This window comes from Chaetodon trifascialis, chromosome 6, assembly GCF_039877785.1.
Source record: "Chaetodon trifascialis isolate fChaTrf1 chromosome 6, fChaTrf1.hap1, whole genome shotgun sequence".
Lineage (NCBI taxonomy): Eukaryota > Metazoa > Chordata > Actinopteri > Chaetodontiformes > Chaetodontidae > Chaetodon > Chaetodon trifascialis.
The window spans coordinates 5,589,893-5,615,626 of NC_092061.1; the positions used below are offsets into that span (position 1 = coordinate 5,589,893).

General features: G+C 44.6%; 1 protein-coding gene across 1 annotated transcript in view; it reads right to left on the reverse strand.

Annotated features, from left to right (window-relative positions):
* The window catches only part of kiaa0825 (KIAA0825 ortholog), a 110,895-nt gene that overhangs the window by 75,161 nt on the left and 10,000 nt on the right, over positions 1–25,734 (reverse strand). Inside the window, exons 3-14 of the mRNA XM_070965449.1 lie at positions 24,764–24,926; positions 24,241–24,420; positions 23,729–23,914; positions 23,193–23,514; positions 14,057–14,224; positions 12,410–12,492; positions 11,962–12,219; positions 7,142–7,419; positions 6,105–6,255; positions 3,782–3,972; positions 1,978–2,184; positions 1,660–1,770 (exon numbers count right to left, since the gene is read on the reverse strand). Of these exons, the coding sequence (XP_070821550.1) occupies positions 1,660–1,770; positions 1,978–2,184; positions 3,782–3,972; positions 6,105–6,255; positions 7,142–7,419; positions 11,962–12,219; positions 12,410–12,492; positions 14,057–14,224; positions 23,193–23,514; positions 23,729–23,914; positions 24,241–24,420; positions 24,764–24,926 (2,298 nt within the window). The remainder of the gene's footprint in view (positions 1–1,659; positions 1,771–1,977; positions 2,185–3,781; positions 3,973–6,104; positions 6,256–7,141; positions 7,420–11,961; positions 12,220–12,409; positions 12,493–14,056; positions 14,225–23,192; positions 23,515–23,728; positions 23,915–24,240; positions 24,421–24,763; positions 24,927–25,734) is intronic.

Sequence of the window (25,734 nt, forward strand, 5' to 3'; positions counted from 1 at the left end):
TCGGATGACAATCGGGGAGGAAAAAGTGTTTATGCTACAATGGTGAGTTCCTTCAGTGTCACTCACTCCTGATATGAGCTTAGTCTGCAAATGCCTTCACTCTCGCTTACTTATAGTGTGCACCGGGAAGGAATTAGCTCTAATCTTGGCCAGCTAAAACCAAATTAACATTTGGGAGACAGCCAAATACATGAATATACAGCAGTACCCCCCTCCTACATCTTTTGTATAACCAAGAGGCTGCAGCCAGCTGTGGGTAATGAGCCGTATCCTTGGTGTGTGTGTGTGTGTATAAGTGTGTGTCTGTGTGCACCCTTCAGAGCCTATGCTTGTGGTTATGTATGTGTGCAAGTGTGAGAGCATGCTGACGTGTGTGTGTGCCTGCATGTTACTTTATACATCTCAATAAAATCTAATGGAAGGAATGGACAGTCTGTCTGAAGGGCGAGAAGGCAGGAGAGAGTACAGGGGGTGTCTGCCCAGAAATTAACCATTCTATTTGAGCCAGAAAGCTAGAGCAGGGTGCACCCTGCTGCTTGACTGAGGAAAACTATGCCTCGGTCTGACAGTGCAATTTATGATGTCACTAGGACTGCAAATCCAGAAGAAATCCTCTTTTAACTGCTCTGATAAATCTACCCGGCTACAGCCCAGGGTCAGCTTACAGAACCAAGACACACAGATACATACACACACACGCAAAGGGAAGAGGGATAAAGCAGAGCATGAATGTGTGCAACTACAGAAACACGCATCAGGCCAGAAAGCAAAACTTCAGATGCCTTCTTTATAGCCTGTAATGCTGCATGATTTATTTATGTGCTTTGTGATTTTATTATTGTTTTATTTAATAACCATAACAATGGGTTTTATTTTAATGGGCTGGGGAGAGATCTGTCCACAGAGGCCGGGTCCTGGATGAGGACCTGTGGATCTGGCTGTGGGCCACTGGCAGCCCCCCTGGCGCCCTCGCATGCAGGCAGGAGGCGGGAGCAAAGAAATAAAGAGGTCATAAAAATAAACTAATTTCAGCTCTCCAATACTTAGGAGCAGGAAAGCGGGGGTTAGCTTGATTTGTGCTCCATCAGCACGCAATGACATCACCTCTGGCAGTGAGAGAGATGAGAGAGGAGGTGGTGGAGGAGGTGGAGTCAAGTGTGCGTGCGTACGTAGGGGTGTGAGGTGATTGACTGCACGGTGGAGGTCACAACAAAAGGTGGGCACACTGGTACACACATGTACGCATGCATGTCCACATTCACGCATACACAAGCGCACACACACACCACAGTGTAGTCTGTTGACGCCTCATGTGTAAAGCCCTCAGCAACCATCAACATAAACAAAATCAGTGTCAACGGCAACGGTAGTTTATTTTTTTTCTTTTTCTCTTTTTCAGTTTGCATCTGTGTTATATTATAACAGCAACTCAGGCTTGAAGCCCGGAGCAACGGGTAAGTCTGGCAATATATCCACACATACAGTACGCAGCTATAACTCCACACACACACACATATGGTTTTCTATACAGTGGGTGGAGGTGTGTGTGATGGCTTAGCATACCAGAGTGTGCGTGTATGTGAGTTTGTGTGTGAACATGCATATGTGTGCCTACTGTATGACGGATGATGGATGGTATGATGGGTGGATTTTACATACCGCATGGCCTGCTCAGAGAAGAGGTCAGGGTTGATAGCATTTAGCCAGTGGACAACAGGGCTGTCAGGCTGATGCGGCGCGGACTCCTTCGCAGGATCAGTCGTAAATATCCTGGAGACAATTGAGATCACATGTGGCATTTTTGATCCGATTTTCTTTAAGGCATCCTAAATGAGTTACAGTTACAGTTATACAGCCCACTCATGTACTCCTGAACACATGATTCCAAAATCAGTGGCTATAGCTATGTAACTATCTGTTTAATAGTTTCATATTAAAAAAAATGTTGGTGTACCAAAACATACTGTGCATACCGACCTATACAGCAAAGATAGGGGTGCTGTGACAATGACGAGGACCGTCAGAAGTTGCTCACACAGGCTGTGGATTTGGTAGGACCAGTCCGATCTGCCCGCTATTATGGCAATTGCTGAATAAGGACCGGTGTGCACCAAGGCCTCAGGACTTTCGCACACGCTCCACATAAGCTGCTCCACATAGAGCAACACTGCTGTGATGTCACACCTTAGACAAGGAGTAAAGAAAAAAGAAAAGGCGAATTTATAGATGAAAACAGAAAGGACGAGATGTGAGGGAATATGTGAAAACACATAAAGAGAGAGAAAGAGAAAGGCACTATTATGTTCAGGAACCATCCCTGTCTTCAAAGGCTAACATCCACCATTACGTCATGACATAACAGCCTCATTGTGCAGCCCGTCAGATGACAGAACCTCCTGGTGATTTTACTGTTGGAAAGTTTAGTGTACTTCAGGCTTTGGATTTCACTATAAAAGTCATTGCCTTTACATTTAAACGCCCCTAAATCTGTTTCCTCAATGGGATGGGGAGAGCTGCTCATCATCTCTCATCTCCTCATCCTTGCTCTTCCCATGGCCTAAATTGTTATTAGACGCACACAGGGGTGGACTGATACAGGAGAGGTGAGGTAGTATAAAAGTACCCATGTGAGCGCTATACGCATAGGAAACTTGGAGAAGCTTTGAAAAGCCATCTGTTTAGGCTAGCCTTACACTTTACAACTGCCCGTCCAGAAACACAAGTGTCTCCAAGCAACATAAACCAGGCTTAGCGTTGACATCCTGCCGTGCTACACATGCAAAATGCACTCTGTCTTTGTCACTCTTTCATCATCTAAGTGTGTGTCACAGTTCAACCTGTTCATTGTCGTCATTCAGCTGCTAAGAGGGGAGAGACAAAAAAAAAGGACGGAGGAGAGGACCCCTGAGCCTGTACGGAGAGCGTGCCGATGACATGCCAGCCATACGCTCAGACCTCCACCATCAGACCCAAAGGAGCTGAGTGAAACTAGGCCAACGGTGAGAGAGCTGAAATGATCTAGGGCGTTGTCTAGGAGTTCTGATGTAATTTAGGATACCATTATGTACAACCTAGTCTATATTCATTGTACAGCATATACCAAAGTCACTCATGTAGGCCATACAAAACTACGTGTGTGAGAAAGGTAATGAGAGGATTATGCAGTTAAAACATAAAAGCTACACACATGAGATTTATAGTCATTGATAATCAGGGACACTATAAAGTTTTGCATTTTGGCTGAAAACAAACATCATTTCTGGGATTCAAAGTTTAATCTTCAACGTCACCACAAGGCCCTTTAGCTTTAAGGACTCCCCTAAGCTCAGCTTTCAAGCCAACCTGGACAAGAGACGCTTAAAGTGCTTAGAAAAAGAACAGAAACTGACAGCCAAACTTCAACTTTGGCTAAAGCTAATATGATATGTTGAAAAGCTCTATTACAGCTGTTAAATGTACCTTGTAGCAATACTTGAATTGACTGATACTTGTACATACATTTGCCAGAAACACAATCAATAAGCTAACCAGATGGAAATGTCATTATGTTAATGCAGATATTTTGTTTGTCCTCAGTAGAAATTGGACAGAAAATATCATCTCCTGGCATGCAGTATAGTGTTACATCAATACTTCAAGTGTAAACGATGGGCAAGAACACACATTTCACTGTAGACTCCATTTGGTATGTTGTTTTTTTAAGTAGCCTAATTTATGTTACAGTGTGACAAGACTTCTCAAGTAAATGTAATTGACGCCAGTATGGAACATGATGGAGTACCTGACTTGCAGGTGTCTCTTGTACGAAGGACGGGCCCCGGCGTATCTTTGCACCAGCAGCTGTAATGTCTCTGACAGCACCTGGCCAAGCACCTCCTTGGCCAAGTCTGCCGGAAGGATCGTCCACAGGTCGCTACGGAGCCCACACAGGAAGTAGAACCACATCTGCACCGAGAAGGAACAGCGCTCACCCTGTGAAAGACGGGAGGGAGGGGTGTGCAGATGAAGATATATTGTGATATGGATATTGACAGTGAAGCAAAAACAGAGAAAACCAAAAGGAGAAGGAGATAAAAATAGAGGGAGAGAAAGAGAGAGTGAGAGAGAAAACATGAAGGAGAGGAAAGAGAGAGACAGAGACAGAGGCAGGTCTGTCAACACCAGGATGTCTCAGTGGTCACGCCACCTGCACTCTGCACCTGGGTTTCTTCCCCCACTGGGATTTTAGACTGTTTTAAAGTCCTGAGCTGGAGAACACATCACAACAGGCACACACTTGCACACGCATTCAGACAAGAGAAAGAGAGACGAGGAGAAATCGAGAACTTCTCTGAATAAAGTGAGCACAGATGAGAGAGAGCGAGAAGAAAGACAGACAGAGAGGAGGAGGACTGACGGAGGAAAGGGGACTATTATCCTGGCATCCTGCAGCTTTGTTGGAAAGGATGTAGAAAATTCATTAACTAAACCTCCCTCTTCTACCTCTCCTCATGTTTAACCTCCAACAATAAACTGCTCCAGTGGAGGGTTTGGGTGTGTGTGTGTGTGTGTGTGTGTGCGTGTGTGTGCGTGTGTGTGCGTGTGTGTGTGTGTGTGTTGGAAATACTGACACATCCAAAACTCCTTAACTTCCTCCTGTCTTCAACTCATCATGCCCCTCAGTCTCTTCTCGTTTTCTTCCCACTTCACCTCATCTATCTTTACTTCTCTCCTTCCTCCCCTCCCTGGAGCCAGTCATTTAGGGATCGGCGGTTGATGGGAGCGTGACCGAGCACTGTGTCCGGGATTAGGCCGCCATCCTTCGCCGGTGGACTCAGCAGAGCGAACACAGACACTCAGCTGGATCTGAGCCACAGCTACATGTGTGGTTGGACTGTTTTAACCGTTCATTCAAGTCAAACTTTATTTAACCAGCCAGCTCAGCTATGAAAAATTTCCCATTTGGGATGACAGCATGTCAACAGTGGGGACTGGATCTGGGATGGAGAACTGAAGATGGAATAAACTTGGAAACTCATAATGGCTTTTTTTTTCCCCAAATGAATTTGGCTCTGAAGGATAAATCCTGACAAAAAAGGTAGCCAAGGTCATGCTCTAAACTTCCTTTGAGCACCTTTAACTGACCTCATGTGCTGTTATTGCAGCTTATTAAATATTTCTCTGCCAACAACTATTCATGTGTCGATATCAATGTAAAATAACAAAGAGAAAGAAAAAACCTGAGCTGGAGAGGGGTCTTTGGAGCTGCACTGAGCTGAGAAAGAGCCAAGACACAGGGCTTCGGTATCCAGTAGATGGAAACCTAATGCATACAACTACACATATGTAACTGACATGTGAAAATACAGACGCACACATACACACCGAAAGAAACGCACACCCGGAGATGCTGCTGCACACCCACATGTGCATTCATCTGTACAGATGCACACAGGCATGCTTGAACAAAAGCACACACCTGCGCACAGCAGGTCTGTCTGACACCAGTGACCCAGGGAAGGAGGGAGGAACAAAGGGAAAAAAAGGCAAAAGCAGAGTAAAGTAAGAAAGAGAGGGGAGGTTTAGATTGGTTTAAGGGCATAAAGGTAGGGGAGTTTCAGGGGCCCTATGCTGTTTCCAGACAGTCCCAGTGTAGACTGCAGACTTCAGACAGCTGAATCCCTGGAGCCCCCAGGGCAGCATGGAAGCCACAGATGTTCTCAGGGAGCTCATAGTAGAAGGCTCGGTTAGAAGAGGGAGAGTGGGAGGTAAAGGTGTATTGTGGGAATGAAAAGAAGAAGCGAGAAAGCTCCAGAGTATAATTCCTAGAGTTCCTCAAAATCTACAGAAAAAGCCTACGAAGACACGTGGCATTAGAATTTCCACTTTTCATAAGGAATGAAATCAACACCTGACAATACTGGAGATGTTTTAGCATTACTGTCTTTTTCATTTGGAGGTAAATAAATAAATGCACATAATACGTAACTAGGCTCCATTGATATATCTTAAATACCAGAAACTTAAACTAAGTGACGTTTATGAAGACAGTGTTTACAGTCTAGCAGTGTTTTTAGGGGAAAAAGAAAATTCCAGCAGATAAATTTCAGGAAATTGTGCCTTACCTCGTAGAAGGGTTTGGGGTCAGACCAGTGGTGACTCTCTGCATCTTGAAGAATGCAGGTGAAGCAAACCTGGATACAGTAGCTGGTCAGCTGGTCTCTTAAGGCCTCCACTATTTCTTGGTACTTCTGGATAGGCAGCAGGGTCAGGGGTCTAGGCATAAAGGAAGGAAACAAACCTTTAAAGTAATGACAGATAATACATAATCTAAAATACATATGGTATAAAGGAAAGGGACTGCTGGGATGAAGAGTCCAAGAGGGCACAATCCTGTAATCCAGATGCATAATTGACCACTGTATATTCAGGGAGCCATCAAACAAACATGAGGTGAAATGATTAGATGAAAGAACTGATGATTTATTCTAAAGGTTCAGTGTGACAGTTCATATCCTTTAAATCTGCCTGCCTTGATACTTTCCAGAGAGAGGCAAGAGTTTAACAGGGGTGCAGGAGGCTTAAAACCAGAGGGACTGGATGGTGGAGAGAGAGGAAAGTGCTTTATGACCGGAGGGGGCACAGTGCAAGTGCAGGTGGAGGGGTGCACAGGGCCAGAGGTGGGACAACAGGAGCACTGAGGGCACCAGCGATGCCTTTAGAGGGGATCTGTGGAGAGCAGAGGTTAAGGGGGTATTACGGGGCATAAAAACTCACCAGATGTAGACACAATATGGGTGTCATTAACTGCTGTCAATCATTCCTGCTCTTTTTCCTTTTTTTTGACCCTCTGGTCCACTCCTCTTAATCTCAAATGTTCAATTTCTTTGACATTTTGAAATCTTTTTGAAATAGTTCTCTATGTGACGAGGCTCACACATTTTGGAGGCAGGGATCTCTTTGATGCATGACAATAAATACCAGGGTAGCCGGAATGAGCTGTGATCCACTGATTCAGTCTGCCGTACAATATGGGTTAGGAGGAGCCACGTGTAATGTTGGATAGTTTGATGGAAACTACGATGGTAAAAAACACATACATAAATGCAAAGCTATTATAAACAATCCATCGCATACACACATGCACACACCCTCTCCTTACACTTTAGCTGCAGCAGTATTTGAATCTTTCAGCCTGGCATGGTAGTGCTCCAGTCGTTGGTGAACGTAAATGCAAGTGGACAGCAGAGCAGGCAGGTTCTTCATGGGTGCAGAGGACGGCACCTCCAGGGCCCTCTCCTGCAAACGGCCCAGCATGGCAAACGCTGCCCTGCCGCACGTCTCCACAAAGCTTGATCGCACCTCCAGGAGAGAGCCGTCCCTGCAGGCTTCTGCCAAGGGTAGTAACGCATCCAGCTCAGTCATGATAGCTCTACAGAACTGAGGGGAGAGAGAAGGCAAAGACAGACAAGATGATCTCAATAACAGAGGGAAAATCTGTCAGTGAGAGGGAAAACAGAAAAAAAAACATCAGAAAGAGACCTCATTACATATAAATAATGGAACATTTGCGAGGAGTCATCAGAATGACAAGGATTCAAGACTGAGCATGTGAGTATTACACATGCATTTTCTTTCTAACGTTGTGCAAGCTGAAGAGCAAACATCAGTGCAAATGTAGAATACAGATGTCTAAAGACATGCCCTCCACATAAACTATGCTGCTGAACACGCATAATTGGTATCAGGTCAAATAAAACCTTTACTTCTGAGGATACATCAGCACTTGTCTAATCTTATAAAAGCATGCATCACATTCAAACAGAAATGTTACAGTACATACAGTAAGAAGAGGTGGGGGAGTCAGACATGCTGAGAGGAAAGAAAAAGAAAAGGTCAGGGAAAGGTGAGAGCGGGGGGGGGGGGGGGGGTGTAATGTAAAAGACCCACAGCTTATTCTATAAACTGCCAGAGCAACAAGCAAGACTTATCTCATTTATCCACATTTGTCCTGGAGAAAGGCCTATAGGGACAGGGCTGCCTACACCTTTCCCTCTCCAGGGGCTGGTAGACCGGCTGATCAAGGGGCTTTAAAATAGTTGAGTGTGTGCGCTTGCTGTGACACAGATAAGCAGTCTGGGTATCTGCTGGTATTTACCTCAAGTGGAAGTCTTTTTAATGAATGCAATGATTGCATTGTGTCAATCAACACTGACACGAGCTGAGGCACGTGCACTCGGCCTGCACACATGCACGCCTGCCAGAGCCTCGACTACCTCATGTGCTTCCTATTGACATCACATTGAGAACAGTGAAAGATGATCAGGCAGGTGCCAAGGAGTCACATATGTGTATGAGTTCACCTCCAAATTTATACACCTATAGATGTGAGTTATGAGTCAGGCAGGTTCTTACAAAACTTTAAAACAAAGCATATTTCCCATATTTCCTGGAGCTACCAAGGCAAAGAGAGGGAAATTGCAATAACTCAGAAAACTCCATGCCAGTTTAATCAATCAATCATAGCATGTGTTACTTGCTTATAGAGTCACACACTCTATTACTTGACTTACTGTAGGCTGCCTGGGAAGTTCGACATTCTGTCAGATCAGGGCTGCAGCGTGTGTACACAATTGACAATCTCACAATCTCTTTACACAATTTTCTCCTTAAAAGCTTCCAGTGGGGTTAAAAGGCCTGGGAACAATGGCCGTTTGGACAATTAAGTCAATATCTGACTGCATGTAGTCATTAGGAGCTTAGCTTTGAGAGAGAGAGAAAGCAGAGGCAGACACAACACTCAGTATTTCCAGGGTGATGGAGAGGCCCCGGAGAGGCGTCTCATACACGTACAGTATTGGCATGAGCACACAAGCACAGACAGTCATCCTCACATGCACACTCACACAAAAACAACCCCACGCATACGTCCACGCTGAAGTCAGGCTGAAACCTTAACTAGCTAAGATCAAAGCCCGGAACCCCACCAAGACTATTGCAGCAAGGTGAAAGAGATTGTATAAAGTTTTTAAGTGCTCGGGAGGCCTGTTTGTGTGTGCAGAATTTGGAGTAGACACACAAGCAGAGCACTGAACATGCAGGTGAGGACTTCAGTGAAGCCTGAATACAGAAAAGGCACTTCTGTTGCTATAATAGAGAGCTAGCATCTAGTTTGGAAGGACCCACCCAAACAAGGGAAGCTCAATCCCATGTTCTGACAGGAGGGCGAGTTCCAGCTGTTCAACGGAGGGTATTTGGCATTCAGCACACAACTGACGGCCAATAAAAAAAAGTACACTATCTAAAGTACTCTGATGGATGAACAGTATCATCGCAGCCTGCATATGTATGGTAATACAGACAGTGAAGTGGGTTCAAATGAAAAAAAGTGAGGATTGATGTGTGAACATATGAATATAAATGTGTGAAATATTGATCCATCATAATGCCTTTGAACCGGCCATATTTCATGCTTATGTCTTGTATAGTAATTTGCTCTCTGCTCAAACATTCGGGCATGTGTCAAAAAAAGGACGGGGGGGGGTATATATATAATACCTAACGGTCTCGTCTTGGATGCCTGTCTGGCTCGGTGTTTTTGGATGCAAATGCATGCATGTATAACCTTTGGGTTGAAAGGCTCTCATCTTTGAAGCGTTGACCTACACATAAATATGTTGTACAGGTCCTGAGCACAGACAAATTCTGACTCTCGTTAGCAATGAGCGCCACAAATACTGCCAGTGTAAAAAGGGCTAGAGGGGGACGGGGAGGAGGGGGAGAGAAGAGAGGTGAGGTGGTAATGATAAGAGTCTGTACAGTGTGCAGTGTGCAGTGTTGAGGAGGATAGTAGGTAGCAGCAGAGTTAGAGGAAGATGGAGGAATGTGAGTCGGAGATAGTTTCAGGAAAAGTTGTGGTAAAGTAGGTAAGAAACGAAGAGAAAAAAACAGCATGGTGAGATTTAAATGGAAGTAAGTATGTGGCAGTCCAGCCCCCAACACTGGGGAACCTTTGTAGAGTTTGACACTAAGCCTGGTCTCACATCAGACACTGGTCTTCCTCCTGAGAAAAGCCAGTCTCTGGCGCCTACTTCACCTCTCCCTGCCATTTCCCAGGCCCTCTCTTCTCATCCCCTCTCTCACACTATCCCTTCTCATCCCGCTCTCTAGCCTGGCCTCTCTGCCTTTGTGATACATCCCTCTATCATCAGTATACCCTATACTTTCCCCTATTCACCACCTTTCTCTACACACCATCTAACCCTCATAATATCACCTATACTTGTTCTTGGTTTGCCCCTGCCTCTCTTTTGTCCTTAGAGCCCTCCGCCTCAAGTAATACTGATGACTCTTCCCAAGGCCCTTTCTGATCTGGGGTGTCAACTGTGTCAGGCCCAAAGCATTTGGGTTCTCTATTATAGAAGGTGTTTTCCGCTACGGCTACAAAAACCATTAATCTCCCTGGGTCTGGTGATGTGTGTAGACCTGCATTGTTCAGCCAGGTAGTAATAAAGGAGGATGAAAAGGACAGGGACAGAGGTGTGCACAGCAAAACATGCTCCTGCACAGGGTGAGGAGTGGCAGGCTGGAGTTTTATATGTAGGTTAACTGTACACACGATTAATGCATTAGCCCTGCGTGTGTGTGCGTGTGTTTCAGTGTGTGCGTACATAAGGGAGCAAGAAGTGTTAGGTGTCCAACAGCTGAGTTTTACGGATGAAGTATAATGTGAGTGTTAGGAAGGACTTAACTGTGAATAATGTGAGACACACAAACAGAAACCCTGTTCTATATTTGAGACAGACCAAAAGGGGATTTCTAAAGTTGATGCACTCTTCAAAATTTCAAAATGCCTTTTTCTTTCAAATTTGTCAAAGAGAGACTGAAAGATAAAGACAACAGGGGTAAACAATAGAAGACATTTTGACTTTTGCTCATTTAGCAGGAGTCCTTGCAGAGTATTAGCAGAGTAATTATTTCAGAAATAAGACCTTTTTGATTAAATACACTCAGAATGTCTGGGCCACAAATAAGATCCTTTTGTGCTCTATCAAATAAATCCTTTTCTCCAACATATAACACATTTTTCTAACTATGTGGGGCTAACCACTTTCGTATTAAGGCCTATGGAACACACCAATTTTAGTTGCACTGTTGCAGGGCACTGAAGTGATGTAAAACCCTTTAGCGTTGCTATCTTTCACAGGGTTTTGCGACATGTAATGCATCTAGCAACACAGACGACACACATCTGATGATACAGGTGTGACGATCTCACAGCTCCAGTAAGACTCTTCACTGTCACTTTTATGTTTCATCATTTATAAATGCGGCTCTCCAGGCTACAGGCTTTGCGTGCTTCCAGCTGTGCTAGTGGCCATTTACAGAGTGGTGCGTCTGTCTTTAGCAAAGCATCTTAGGGCATTTTCTGCTATCTGTGGGCACTGTGAAAAGAACTGCTCAAAGCACAATTTTATTTCAATACCTGCAGAAAGTCACAAGGTATTTCAGTGATGACGTGAGAGAAATATATGGTCTGAGGCATGAAATTTAATACTGTAAAACAATGTAGAGGAGTGACTTCATTCAGGAAGCTCTGCTCCATACCATACAGAACAGATTATGAATGATATTGTTCTCTAATTACCCATTAAACCTGTTCATCTAAGTAACATCTTACTGTTATTACTGGTCCAAATCAGATTATTAATAATAATAAGTTGTGTCAATGTGCACATAAACACAACTTGATGAAGCTGCAAAGCCGAGGCTTACTGTCAACCGGCTGAAACTGCTAACTTCAGATCACTAAAATACAACCCAAAGGCCAAAGAAGTTGGGATGCTGTTTAAAATGTAAGTAAAAACAGAACGCAATCATTTGCAAGCAAATGGTGTTTACCGACAACGGCTTTGCAAATATCATGCCCAACTAATTTTAATTAATCAATTGCCAGTCTATCCTACACTGAATCCAAAGTACCTTGGCTATCACTTTGGGAGTCTCTCTCTCTGTGAAGGTGTAGGAGGAATCTTCCCTAAGATGTGTGTTGCTGGCAGCGGGGGCGTTGTGTCTGGTAGCACGGGTCAGGGTGACGGAGGTGTGTCCTGAGGAATGTAAGGCCTCTTCCTGCTGCAGACTCTTGGCACAAGCATCATCCAGCACCACTTTAACACAGTGCGCCATGTGGGGGACCAGCCCTCTAAATGCTGACCTCCAATCAAACTCCAAAACCTGCACCTGCAACATAGGAGTCAACAGTCACTGAATGTCTAAATGCTGAGAGGAATATTTGTTGTACTTCACTGCTGCAAAGGCAATCGGCCTTGCCTCTTTGTAATTATAGAAAAAGAATATAAGCCTGAATGACACTGAATAGTTGTAATAGAATAGAAACTTCCTCACAAAGGAGGACACAGAAAAGTCTCACCTCCGGTGTGTGACGGGCTTCTGCTGTGGATTTCTTGCCATCTGTCATCATGTGTGAATCCTCTCGACTCTTTTTCAAGATACCTAAATGACCAATAAATTTTTTATTGCAAACACCATGTAATGCACCTTAAAAGACACAAATCAGCAACTGTGCTGTACTCAACTCATGTCAGTGAAATCTCAACAGGGAGCAACGGTCATACAGAAATATCCTGGATGAAAAATGGAACACTATGTGGTGGTAGTCTGCAGCTTCTTTCAAATCTATACATTATTTAGTATGACTATTTCCATATCGCTCATCATATACTGTACCATATTATGTGTTAAAAGCCTGACTGAACGCCAAGTGCGGTAACTTGAAAGCATCTGTATATAACTCGGAGCCAGATATGGGTCACATTGCTCTCACCCCCCCACTAACCAGAAAGAGGAACAGTGGCCAGCGCATAACTGTGCATGCCTCAGAGGGAGCAGAAAAAGGCGGTAAATGCTAATGGCGACGGCTTTACGAGTCTAACTTTGGGGCTTAGATTTGATTTGAACCCAGATATCATCAACCATGTATGGGATAATTCCACAAGGGGAAATTGTGTGTATGTGTGGGAAGATGGGGGACTGCAGGGGGGTGACGTGAAGAAAAGCATACAGGATGTTGGGTTGGGTTGCAATTAAAAAGCGTGAACATCAAGGCCACAGTTTCTTAATCAGAAGGCGAAGAGTGAGACCCCAGGCGAGGCAATTTAGCCGAACAAGACCACATGGAATGGAAGAAGGAGGAAGCAGCAAGCGCATCACTTTTTGACCTTTAAGCCCATCTGATGAATTTCTGGTAATTAAGCCGTTTGATTGCCTGGAATTAATGATTTGGATAACTGCCCTTTAAAGGCTGTTTACCTCTCTGTAAATTGAGCCTTTCTGCAAGTCTTGTTTTTGTAAATGTAACCTTTATGGAAATTACTCCATGCACCAAAAGCTTTCATTTAACATCTCTGCAGTGGCAGTTCAAAGGGGAGAGAGGAAAATGATACTAAAGGCTTATATAACACCCAAGATAATTCCCTACTAAAATAACATTTCTTCAGACACAACTCAGACTTCCTGCTAGAACACGTAACAATGTGTGCGTGTGTTTGTGGGGGTGTAACTGGGCTGTTTATGCCTGGGGGAGTGGTGCACATGCAGGACTATGCAGGACTGTAGCCAGAGTTTTAGAATTACTGAGGTCGTGAATACAACAGCCTCCACTGTAACCCCACAACACTCAAAAAATGTGTGTATTTTGCTGATTATTTTGATGTTTCACATTATCTGTTTGATCGTTTTCCTTAAATTCTCCCTATCTGATGGTCTATGCTGCTTCTGAACATTGTCAGGCAAAAACTCTTGTGGGGAAAAACTGAATACATTTTCATATTTTCTGGCATAAAAAAACATAGATTTTAAGGATACTTGATTTAAAGAACATTGTCTCAGTCTTGTGTGCTTTTTAATTGTATAATGTAAATGTACCTTAGGTTACAAAGATTTCCCAAAGTCTCAGAAAAAGTAAGAGAACATGACCACGGTGATGTCAGAGGATGCTACAGTGCTGATTACATGTCGAATAGGTGTACGTGTGCATTTTAGTGGGATTGAGTCACACCCTTTACACAAGGAGTCTCTCCTGTACAATCGATGAAGGTCGTATTCGTAATCAGCTCCTTCACAGTCCTCTCAAACTCCAGCAGGGTGCAAGCCAGCTGGGTTAACGCCCTCAGCTGGTGGGAGGTCAGACTGAAGCTCCTGTTTTTCATGGGAAGCTCCTTCGGTGCTGTGAAGAGGGGGAAAAAAAGAATGTAAAAGAGGAAAGAGAAAAAATAAACTGTGTGTGTGCTTGTGAATGTATGACTGACAGACATGGAGGAGTGAGAGCTGCACTACAGTTTACAGTTCAGTAAAGAAATAAACAATTTAAACCGAACCTCCCAACCTCCATGCACTCATCACAAAACAACCCCCCTCCTCAAGTCTTGCCTTGCACGGCACCTCTTATAAATATCGACCCATTCATGTTTTCCCAATACACAGCATAAACAAAGAGACAGTGAAAAAATATGCAAAACTTTGCTCCCCGAGAAGTCACACATGCACATCCTTCTCTCTTGGCACAAAACTTTTCTCCCCCTAACCCGCCGATGACCCCCTCGGCAAATATGGATTTCCCATTTTGGAGGCTGCCAAAGCCATCACCCGGGGGATGTTCCGCATTAAGCTGGAGAATGGGCGGCTGGGAGATGCGTTGCCATACTCCCAGACACATGCACAAATACTTTTGTGTGTCCGCTTAAATGAGCTCCTCCACTGCAAAGGCATTTGGGAATGGATGAGTTCAGTATTAGCCTTGACTCTGAAAGCACGGAGATGATTGAGCGTTGAGAAGGGGAGGAAGAAGAGGAGGGGGGCTCTTTTCCAATAATTGTAACATTATTGCCTCTGGATCCTAATGTAATTTTGCTATATTGTTAAACAAAATCTGACAATATGACAACACACTGTCCCCAAGGATGCCTGGTTTAATCATGCATGAGGTCTGACTGTCTCTGTGTGTAGGCATGTGTGTGCGTTTACACGAGTGTTTATGAGGGAGAGCCGATGAGCTGTTGCGTGCTTGTGTCTGTCGGTGTGCACACGTGTGTTTATGTGCATGTAATGCAGGCCATTATGAATAACTTGATTTGTACATGACACTTTCACACACATTTGCACATGTCAGTCTTGCAGGATAATTGCTGCGCTGCAACCACAATGTGGTCACCACAGAATATATTCTGACCTCAGGTTTGTTTGTATTTACAAGTCCAAGTGTATACATGTATTTATGTGCAAGTGTGTATGCATGGGAAATCACACGTGCATAGCTGTGTAATTATATGGTGTGTGTTTGACACGTGTGTGCACGCATTTATGTATATGTAATGTATATGTATATGTATATGTATATGTATATGTATATGTATGTGTATGTGTATGTGTACGTGTATATGTAATGTAATATTTGGTGTGTATGTGTAATTAAGCTGCATGGGTCTGCAGCTCGGCAGCTCCTCTGTAATGGGGTCCAGTGGGAGTCTGTGCTGGAGAGACTACCTCGTACTGCATGTGTACATGCGTGACCTGGCTGACACCCACGTGCCAGCCTCCTTCTCCAGCTTGCACATTCACGCACGCACCAACAATCATGTCTATTTCTGAAGTCACCAGCAAATCAACAGAGCTTTCAGTGCCTCAACGCAGGGGCAAACTAAAACTGTCAACAACTCAAGAGTAAGCAGTCTAAACTGAATCAGACAGGGGCACATTAGAGAGAGAGAGAGAGTTGCTGGATTCTCCAAAAACCTTTCACTGTAAACCCCCCCCCACATCTCACCCATTCATCTGAGAACAGCATCTATTAACCACCACTTCATCTGGAGCACCACCTTTTCCAGTGCATCCTCTTCACCTCTCTTATTCCTAATCATTCATTGCATTCATTCCTTCGACATGTGACCCTTTAACTGTTTCACTTGCTCACACTCTTAAGTAGTCGCACATGACCTTGATGTTTAGCAATGCTCTGCCTCAGCCTCTCATCGAGCTCTGCCGCCCAGGCTATATAGGTATTTATAGTCGTCTCCCTAGCCAAATAGCCCTATAGCCATAGCGGTCTAGTACACAACCATCTAAACCTCATTATACCTTTGTCACAACAGTGAGGCCAAATGGAGGCTCTCATAGCCGGTTGATGGAGAGGGTGTGCTTAAAAGCACCCAGGTGTGTCATATAGCATAGCGCATAGCATGTCTCATAGAGTGGAATGTGGAAGGGCACTAGCAGGCAGAAGAGTTCAACCAAAGGTCAATGTACTGTGAATCAATAAGGGAGGACTGGTGCTGAAAGCTGGTGTTGAATGCAGGGCAAAAATGATGTTTATGTAAGAGCTCCTCCATATGACATTATACTGTGGAGGATGCTCTTATAAAAAAGGAAATCAACGCTTAGCCACGTTACTATGATAACCGTAAAAACACCGTGCATCTTATCAGACACCCTCACAGCAAACAAGCATATGTCAAGCAATATGTCATCCAACAAAGTGTGTGAACCAGAAAACAGTGTGTGTGTGTGTGTGTGTGTGTGTGTGTGTGTGTGTGTGTGTGTGTGTGTGTGTGTGTGTGTGTGTGTGTGTGTGTGGATGGAGGGGCTTTATGTTTCACATGGAGCAAGAACATTGTAAAAAAATAAGAAAATGTCTGAAAATACCCGACTCTGCAAGTCTACAGTGGCCAGTTTCAGTTTGTAGCTTTTAACAACGACAACAATGCAACACAAAAGAAAAAACAAAAAAAACAAACAGAGCAGGTATTTTTGGCGAGCCATCAGTCTTCTCCTCGTCTGTCTCTCCTGTGGGTTCCACCATCAGCTCCACAGCACACACACTCTCTCTCTCCCCACACACACACACTGCTCTTGACTGGCAGGGAACAGAGAGAGAGTGGAGAGAGGAGGAGATCTAGAGGATGGGAAAGGGGTGGTGGTTAGGGATGAAAACACGGGGAAGAGAGGGAGGGAAAGAGAGGGAGGGGCGGGATAAGGGAATTCCCTTAGCAGTTGTTATTGATTCCGGTGTTTACGGGCGAATAGTTTAGTGCCGTTTACAAAACAGAACAGATGCAGCCAGTGAGCAAAAAGGTAAACAATTGCTGTGTGGCGGGCTGCCAAATCCCCAGTCTGATGTATTAAACTCACGGTGAAGAGCATTTCCCCTTTGGCTGCACTTATTGCCACTTCATGTCCTCTTCGCTCGCACACACACACACACACACACACACACACACACACACACACACACACACACACACACACACACACACACACACACACACACACACACACTCACTGCTTCTTGCCATCTCTCCCATTCTCCGGGTCTCTCTTTCTCTCTTGTTCCCTCGTTTATCTGAGGCAGAAAAATGGAGAAGGGCGTAGGGCGCTTTTTGCCGTCTGGCTATTTTCTGTCCTTCTCTGACCCAGGAGGCCCGGTTCTTCCAAACAGAGCCATTAGTAGGGGGAATTGCATGTGTCTGACATGGCCGAAAACCAATTATTAGACACTTTCTACCAAATGATGCCCAAGTCTTTGGGGAATGGGCAATCATGCAATAATTTAGCCACTGATTTAATTTCTCTCCAGCACAGCATCTCTCCCTCTCTCATCCTCTGTCCCTCATTTTCCTCTCTTTCTCTCATTCTGTCTCACTGTAGTGTAAATCAGACTATCAGAGGGGTGGTCGGCCTCCCTTTTACCACACTACTCGACTGGGCTCCAGCCTTATCATGTAATCACAATATGTGAAGATGAACTTTCTGTGTTTCTGTGCAGATGTTTGTGTTGTAGGACACCCTCTAAAGGTGATGTAAGCATTTGGTTTCATTAGATCCAGGGAGATATGGAAGGAGGAATTTCAGAGGGCAAGGCATGATTAGCAAGTCTTAAACAAATGAAATCATATTGAGCATATAGATACTGAATAGAAGGGGACCAAGTATCGACCCTTGTGGAACTCCACAGGGCATAGTGGCCTGGTTGGAAATGAAAGCAAAATATTTCTTGTCTTATAAAACAGAAAACTTAAAATAGTTCAAAACCAACAGTAGCAACACGCACACACTCCTTTAAATCAATTAACAGTAAAACTGTGAAAGAAGCACAACAGGTAGAGCAGCAACAGTGGAAACAAAGCGACGAGCAAAAACTGGACAGGACTCAACACAACTCTCCTGAAAGTTTCTACTGCAGTGCAACTATTGTATGTGCTCTTCCTAGTGAGCTGTCTGGGATAGTGATTGAAACAGATGTTAGCTAACATCCCCAAGGACTTAAATCAAAATGGGCTGATCCGTCCAAATTGTGCATGTGTTCGAGTGTGTATTTGTGCACGACTTCATTCTTATCGTGGCGCCTTGCTCTTGGGGTGTAACGGCATGGCTGTTGAGCTCTTCTGTGTGTTTCTTTTTGTGTCTGTGTTTTCTGTGAGTCCGTGCCTTCTTGTGTGTTCAGCTGGTGTCAAGCAGGGTCATCCGGGTGCCTTGGGGTACGTCTGTGCATGTATGTGTGTGTACGTGGGGAGGCTATGAGCCACCGTGGATGCCCGCTAGGCCCTGTGACAGCTGGGGTCCTCTTCGTCAGTTGCGGCCCACTGCTCACTCAGACAGCGTTATTATGGGAGGCCTCCTGCTGTGATTCACTCTGACACATGCACGCACGCACACACACACACACACACACACACACACACACACACACACACACACACACACACACACACACACACACACACACATACAACACAAGCCTTGGTCTCTTGTGGCCCTTTCCCTGGGTGCTGTCCAACCAGGCCACAGCAGGGGTCACCTGCCCTTCACAGAAGGGGAAAGCAGCAATATTTGATATCTCAATTAAGCTGTGTTAGAAGAAGGAGGTGTAGTGGTGATGGCAGGGTTTTTAGTGGTGACAGAGAAGCAGGGTTACTTTCCTCTGCTTTATTTTTTTTTCTGTCCTCCTCTGTGTCTGTCTTTGTTTCTGGCTCTCTTTGTGGTAAATATTGCAGTGACAGTGTGATAGGGGTTAAGATTTCTCTGGCTTCCTCTACATACTTGAACCGAGCAGCCTGGATGAAGAACACAGAGGAATGTATTGTCTTGATGGGAGCATTTCATTAAAACCCACTTGTTTAGTGCCCTTGTTCGCATTATTGTTTTCAAGCCCTCGGCGAATCACACTGACTCTTCATCACGAAGTGCTGGCTGCTCTCAATAAGCCAGCTATTTTTGTCTGTGCTTTCTCAATAGAAGGTGCCAGGAAAATGTTCATATCCTTGAGCTTTTCAAGAGTGATACACAAAAGCCATTGTGACCACTCGGAGGAAATGGGAAAAAAAATAAATGGCAAGCATAATACACATTCTCAAGGGCCATGAAACATATTCTTCTGTGTGATTTCATTGGAGCCATGATTTAGAGAGAGGGAACACTGACACACACTCACACATAAACACAACCAGAGAGTAAAGACCCAGCTCCTCTCATTAAGATTAGTTAACAACCAGTTGCTCTAACTTCCTTAAACAACGCTTTCTCCTGAAGGACAGGACAGGAAGACAGTGCCATAAAAAAGCATCATCCATAAACTGGAAGCATCACGCAAACACACATGCCCACGTGTACACAGACAGACAGACAGACCCCCCCTACCTAGCCCATAATTACACGGCAGCATGCGGGTGCACATCCCTGGCTGACAGTGTGTATAAACTCAGGCAGAGATATGATCTAGTGAGGAGCTGCTCTTAATAAATATTAACAAACGCCATTCCCAAGTAGCCTCAATCCCCACAAGCACCTCCAATGCCAGTCACAGCCGCAGCCTAGCTATCTCGCGTCACTACAGAACCTCTCTCCCCACTGAATAGACTGCTGTGCTTTCTCTAAGAAAGAGTTCAAAGAGCCAGAAAGGGCGAGGGGAGGGAGGTGGAGGGGGTGGGTAGCGGTAGGGGTGAATGTGCTTGCTATACATGTTCTAACTCAATTCTTTTTTATCTATAGGGAGCTGCCAGCATCGTCATATGGGGAAATTAGTGGAAGTGGATTTCAAATCAGTGCTATCAAAATGGGGTTGCACAGTGTTTGAACACAATTTCACAACCTCGACTTCACTCCTGTGGTCGATTGTTAGAGAATAAATTGTCTGTGTGTATGCAGAGCAGCCGGAATGGAAGCTTTTGATGTCCTGCAAAAACACGGATCTCCTATGCATACGTATGAAAATTACTGACGCCATATGGAAATTTAATGATGCATTTTTAAAGAGGAGGTATTAAATGACTCTTGATCACACGATTTTCTAAGCAAGCCTGCAATTAGTGTGCACACACACACACTAGCATCAGCTAAAGAACAGCCGGGCAGGCAATTGTTCACATGACACATGCTCAAAGGTGATTCATATATACATACACAGCCACCGCCACCTTCATACACATGCACACATCAGGGCGGAAAGTAAAAACACAGCAAAACTGCACTAACTGTTATTTTTTCAGTGGTGGTGTTTCTGCTCTGGTGTTTGTGCATCTCAGCATGGAATCATTCCAACTTTATCTATAGATTCTGCAAATTCAGGTCAGTAAAATTTATATTAACAGGAGCAATAACTAGCTACATTGTGGAGAAAGTGTGCAATTGTCTCTAATGAGAAATTTGATCTAATGCAGCTTTTACTGAGAAAAATCATAAAGTTGAAATAATTTAGAAGATTGCTTAAAAGTACTAAAACTGTGACCTTTACCCCACTGAAAAATGTAAATTACAGTATTATTTTTGGCAAAATCCAGCACACACACACACACACACACAAACACACACACAGTGACATGCACATGCAGGCACGGCAAACCCGCTCCCCTGCAGACCCAGTGAGGTGTGTTAGTAAGGTTTAAAGCCTGTATTGTTCCTGACCAGCCAAGCTGTCTAGCACACTCCCCAGTCTCACTGCTCACCCCATTACACTTGGAAAACTACAGGAAAATGGGAAAAGACAAGAAAAGAAAAAGGGAGAGGAAGTGGACGCCGCAGAGATGGAGTCGAAGAAAAGGGGGGGAGGGAAGAAGAGGAAGAAAAAAAAGCGGGCTGAGACCCTTCACATCTGTCTAGGTACAATGTCAGAGCCTGCCTTTGAGTCGGTGGGGTTAAAAGAGGAGGCAGATCTCGCCGTGAACGCTGTTAAATGGTTCAGTGGTTTGACAGTGGCTGATGCTACAGACAGCGCTGCTCCCCTGGGAGCCTGCACAGTCTCCCAGGCATGGCTCTTATCAAAATATACCTACCGCCTGCCTCTACTGCAGAAATAAACAATAACACAGCAGGGAAGGAGGGAGAGATCTAAGGAGTCATTGGATGCTTATGAAAATAGAATCACTTTTTTTTTTTTCACCACTGTCATAATTGTCTTGACAATTATGGGCGTAGCATACAGTATAGACAGTAAAGTGTGAAAGCAGATTATGCATTAATGCTCAAGCTTTGGCTCTTAAGGAGCCACAGGCGTTTGGGTGGTGGATACGTGGGTTCTTGAGCTTTTTTTTGGGGGGGGGGGACTTAAAACATGAACAACACAAAAATGTAATCCCAGTTGTAGCCCTCAAAGCTGTGTTGCAGCTGATAGTCAAACACACACACTCACACACACACGCAAACACACATAAAACCAGCACAGGCAAAACTGCTCCATTTTACCATCATTACACAGCACGGGTCCCCCGCTCCCTTTGGAGCCGTGTTCTGCCTCCGGTGCTACATTTGACGGTTTGTTGAGCGGCACGTAGGTGTGTAGCCTCCGCCGCGTTACGTGATCAAACAGCCCAACTGACGCATGGCCAATTATCCTGGCTGCCTCCTCTCATCTCACATTTAAGGAGAGGGAAAGTAAAAACCAGAGAGGGAGATGGAAAGAGAGAAATGGAGGGAGGGAGAGAGGGAGAAAAAGACACAAGGCTGGTGGTGTGTTTATCGAAGAATGGCAGATGTAAAAGCACTCTTCTCCCTGTTCCTCAGGGAAGCTGACATGTGCAGCATTTTTGAAAAAGTAAACAATGGCTCACACACTTTGCTTTTTTTCATTGGGAATCTTTACCCTCAGCAAGCCGTAAATAGGCCAATATGAAACAAACAAAGAGAATATGGGGGAATTAAGTATCAAAAGTGACATGGCGTGTGAGGGCTTCTCTTGTCTCAGTGTATAACATCAGTGCCTGTCCCATCACAGTGACACATTCTGCATTTGTGCCAAGCATTAAAGTACTTTTACATATTCTTTTCTCTCAAATATCCGCCCTGCTGCGTAACAATGTCGGGAGGATGTTGAACCTTGCTCTCACTCCAACTCTTTCTCAACCCCTTGTTGTGCTCAGCATGGCTGCATCATTGCTCAAAAGTATCAAATGAATCAATTAAAAATGCTGGTGCTGCTGCTCCGCCCTTGTTAAGTTTTGGAACTTTTTATTTACTGCACTCCTGTAAAGAGGATAACAGAAGTATGTTTATCACCACAATTCAAATGATTCTCCAAGATGGCACCGTTCAAGGTGAAGAGTCCATTGTTGACGGGCTATACCCCGGGAGGGGTGTCAGGCATAAGTAAGTAAAAGTTGAAGGTGACGAGCTGAATTAACTGGGGCTAAAACATGCTGACGACAGACCTTGGATGAGACATGGACATGTGTTGGCACCAGAGCTCATCACAGTCATAAATAAACTACGTGGTAAATAGTGTTTAGAAGTAGTTTCAAATGAAGCCTTGGCTCTGGAAATGCTGCTCCTCTCTTTTTGTTGGTAAGGAGGAAAGTGAGGCAGACAGGAAAGAGGGCAGTAAACAGAAAGCAATTACAATGGGAACAGCAGTTACTGACAGTCTTTTACAGAGGCCTTGGCTCTGGCTCAGATCACTACACACTATAGTTGGAAAGTAAAAGAAAAGTAAAAAATTGAGAGGAGGGAGAGAGAAAATCGTTAGCCTTTATTGGGTTACAATAAGAAGTGGGGAAAGAAGGCAGAAATGGAGGGAAAAAACAGCTGTAAGGCACATCTGAATAAACTCTGAGGACTACTAACCACAGATGAAGGGAGAGACAAAACAAAAGAGAATGAGCAGAAAGAGCAAAATAACTATTAGATTTAAAAACTATTCCAAAAGAGCCACTTACCTATATTAACCCGGGACCTGGCTGAATATTTCTTCATCTTGCTGCTGTGCAAGGTGTTGTCCCTCAGGGCCGTCTCATATTCCCTCTCCATCAGAGAGGCCAGTTCTCGGGCCACAGTGCTGAGGTAGGCTGCGTTAAGGAAGCCCAGGATGGTGGGTGGCTCTACTAGTCTTGAAAGGACATAGAGCTCATCCGTGAGGGCTTGGGTCAGAGCTGGAACCACAGACCTGAAGCCGATAGCCAGTCTGTCAAAGCCAGTCTCACCGCCAGGGCTTGAGCTCAGGGCAGAGAGAAGATCCAGCACAGTTTGGCTCCTCAGACGCTGGTGAATTAAAATCAAAATAATATATCACTGTAAAAGCATTGGGATGGTACTGTGTCATATCAGTACAGCAAGCTCACAACGTGAAATTTAAGAAAACCACATAGTTCATAATTCAATTAGTGGAAAAACACTTAGGTTGACAACAGAAACAGGAATTTTATTCATGCAGAAAACTATTTTTCATGAGTGTATTTTCACCATTTCACCACACCTGGTAATGTGTGAGCACCTCAGACTCTGGGTAAAGGTAGAACAGCTGTTGCAGACAGGAGACCTGTTCAGGGATGGACAGAGCTGAGATACGTCCAGATCCAGGGTTCTCAGGGCTGCGGGAAGACAGCCGGTCCAGCAGGTGGCGACGCAGCTGGAGCCGCACGTCGTCCCACGCCTCCTGGATCTTAAGGGAATAATAAGCATTATCATTCCCAACCCTTTGCAGTGAACAGTGCCATTATGCAGATATTGTATAACCTAAGCAGGTGAGGATATCTTTGTTTTTGAATAAAGTTTTTTAAGTTCAGACTCGACTTTTGAATGCATTTTTAGATTTTGTCCCCAATTGCTTCGACTGAAATTGCTTTAGAGAGAGATCGACTTGCAGCCAGTAAGGAGGGAGAAACAATTAGACTGGCCAATCATGCTTTCAATGCACATATGGACACGTGAGACCTGAAAAATGTGAATATATAATATTATATCATTAAAAATCAAACAGAACATTACCTCTAACGAAGCGTCATCTCTGACTGTATGCACCAAGTGGATGCAGGAGGCAGACAGGTGAGGATGAAGAGAGGAGGAAGGAGTACAAGGAAAGCAAATGCCAGACTGGGAAGACACGTTCAGCAGCAGTTGAAGTGTCACCTCCTCTTTACCCTCCTCTTCAGACCTCAGGTACTGTTGCTGAGTGGAGCAGAGAGGGAATTTGAATGGTTAATATCACTTTATTTTTATTCTCCACAACAATGCAAACCTGACCCCACAAGGCACAGCATGAATAGTCTTTAAGTTCTGAAAATATTAAGCAGCCACATGCATTTGCACAGCCCAGGGCTGTGTCTTCTTACATCTGGAGGTCTTGTTAATAAGCAGGTTGCAGATCAGCGGACAGCTAAATGTTATAGCCCAATGTCTGTGCAATTAAGTGGAAAATTGCGGACACTCAGCAGTATCAGTGCAGATTGATAAAGTCATGATGATCGACGTGAATTGCCGCAGTTTTATAATCTGTGAAATATCAAATTACCAAAGCTCTGAAGAAGTCCATGAGCTCTGGATGTCCTGTGGTAACAGGCTTGAAGCAGTTGTGCATTCTGAACCACTGCAGGCACTCCGAAGGGCTCGGTGGACGCTCGCCTGCCCGGGACTCGCCCATTTTGGCCTGGAGCTCCTTCAGCTGCTGTTCGATGCTGAGAGAAAGGGAGATACACTGTGAAAGTCTGTGAAACAGTATACATGACCAAGCTCAGAGTATAAGAGTAAAGCACTCAATTTGTAGTATTTCCTGTTTGCATCATGACTGGTTTGGATTAGAGCTGGTTCATCTGAAATTCTCCTGCATGCCATGCTTACCAGCACACAGCTGTTCCTGTTCATCTCAACCACACTCTTACTCAGTCGTGATTGGATGAAGTGTTTGAGTGTCAATGACTGCTGAGAAAGTGTCTTTATTTTGAAAGGAGAGAGGACAATACAGGAAAGCAGCCACGTTAGGGTCACACAGACACACAGACACGATGCTGAAGACGCACACGGACCTACACACCGCATCACGTTTGGCTCCCCCTCACTCATTCAGCGTCCGCACCGTGAGAAGACAGATACAGAAGCATCAACGGTAATGAACACAGACATCGATATATCAGCGTGTGAGTGTGCGCTAAGCATCTGGTGTGAAGTGGCGTTACAGGCATCGGCAGGCATCCGAGACACACGCTTCTCGCCGTCTCACGTCTTACTTTTCCCCTTGACGCACACACAAACACACACACACACACACACACACACACACACACACACACACACACACACACACACACACACACACACACACACACAAACACAAACACAGCTCTTCTGATTTTAACAGACTGCATCAGCTATTCGGCTTCCCCTTTAATATGACAGATTAGAAATGACATCTTTGGGCTCGACATGTTTAGTCATTTCCATGCAAATCAATGCATATATATTTGGCTATGTAAGGCAGTGTGTGCG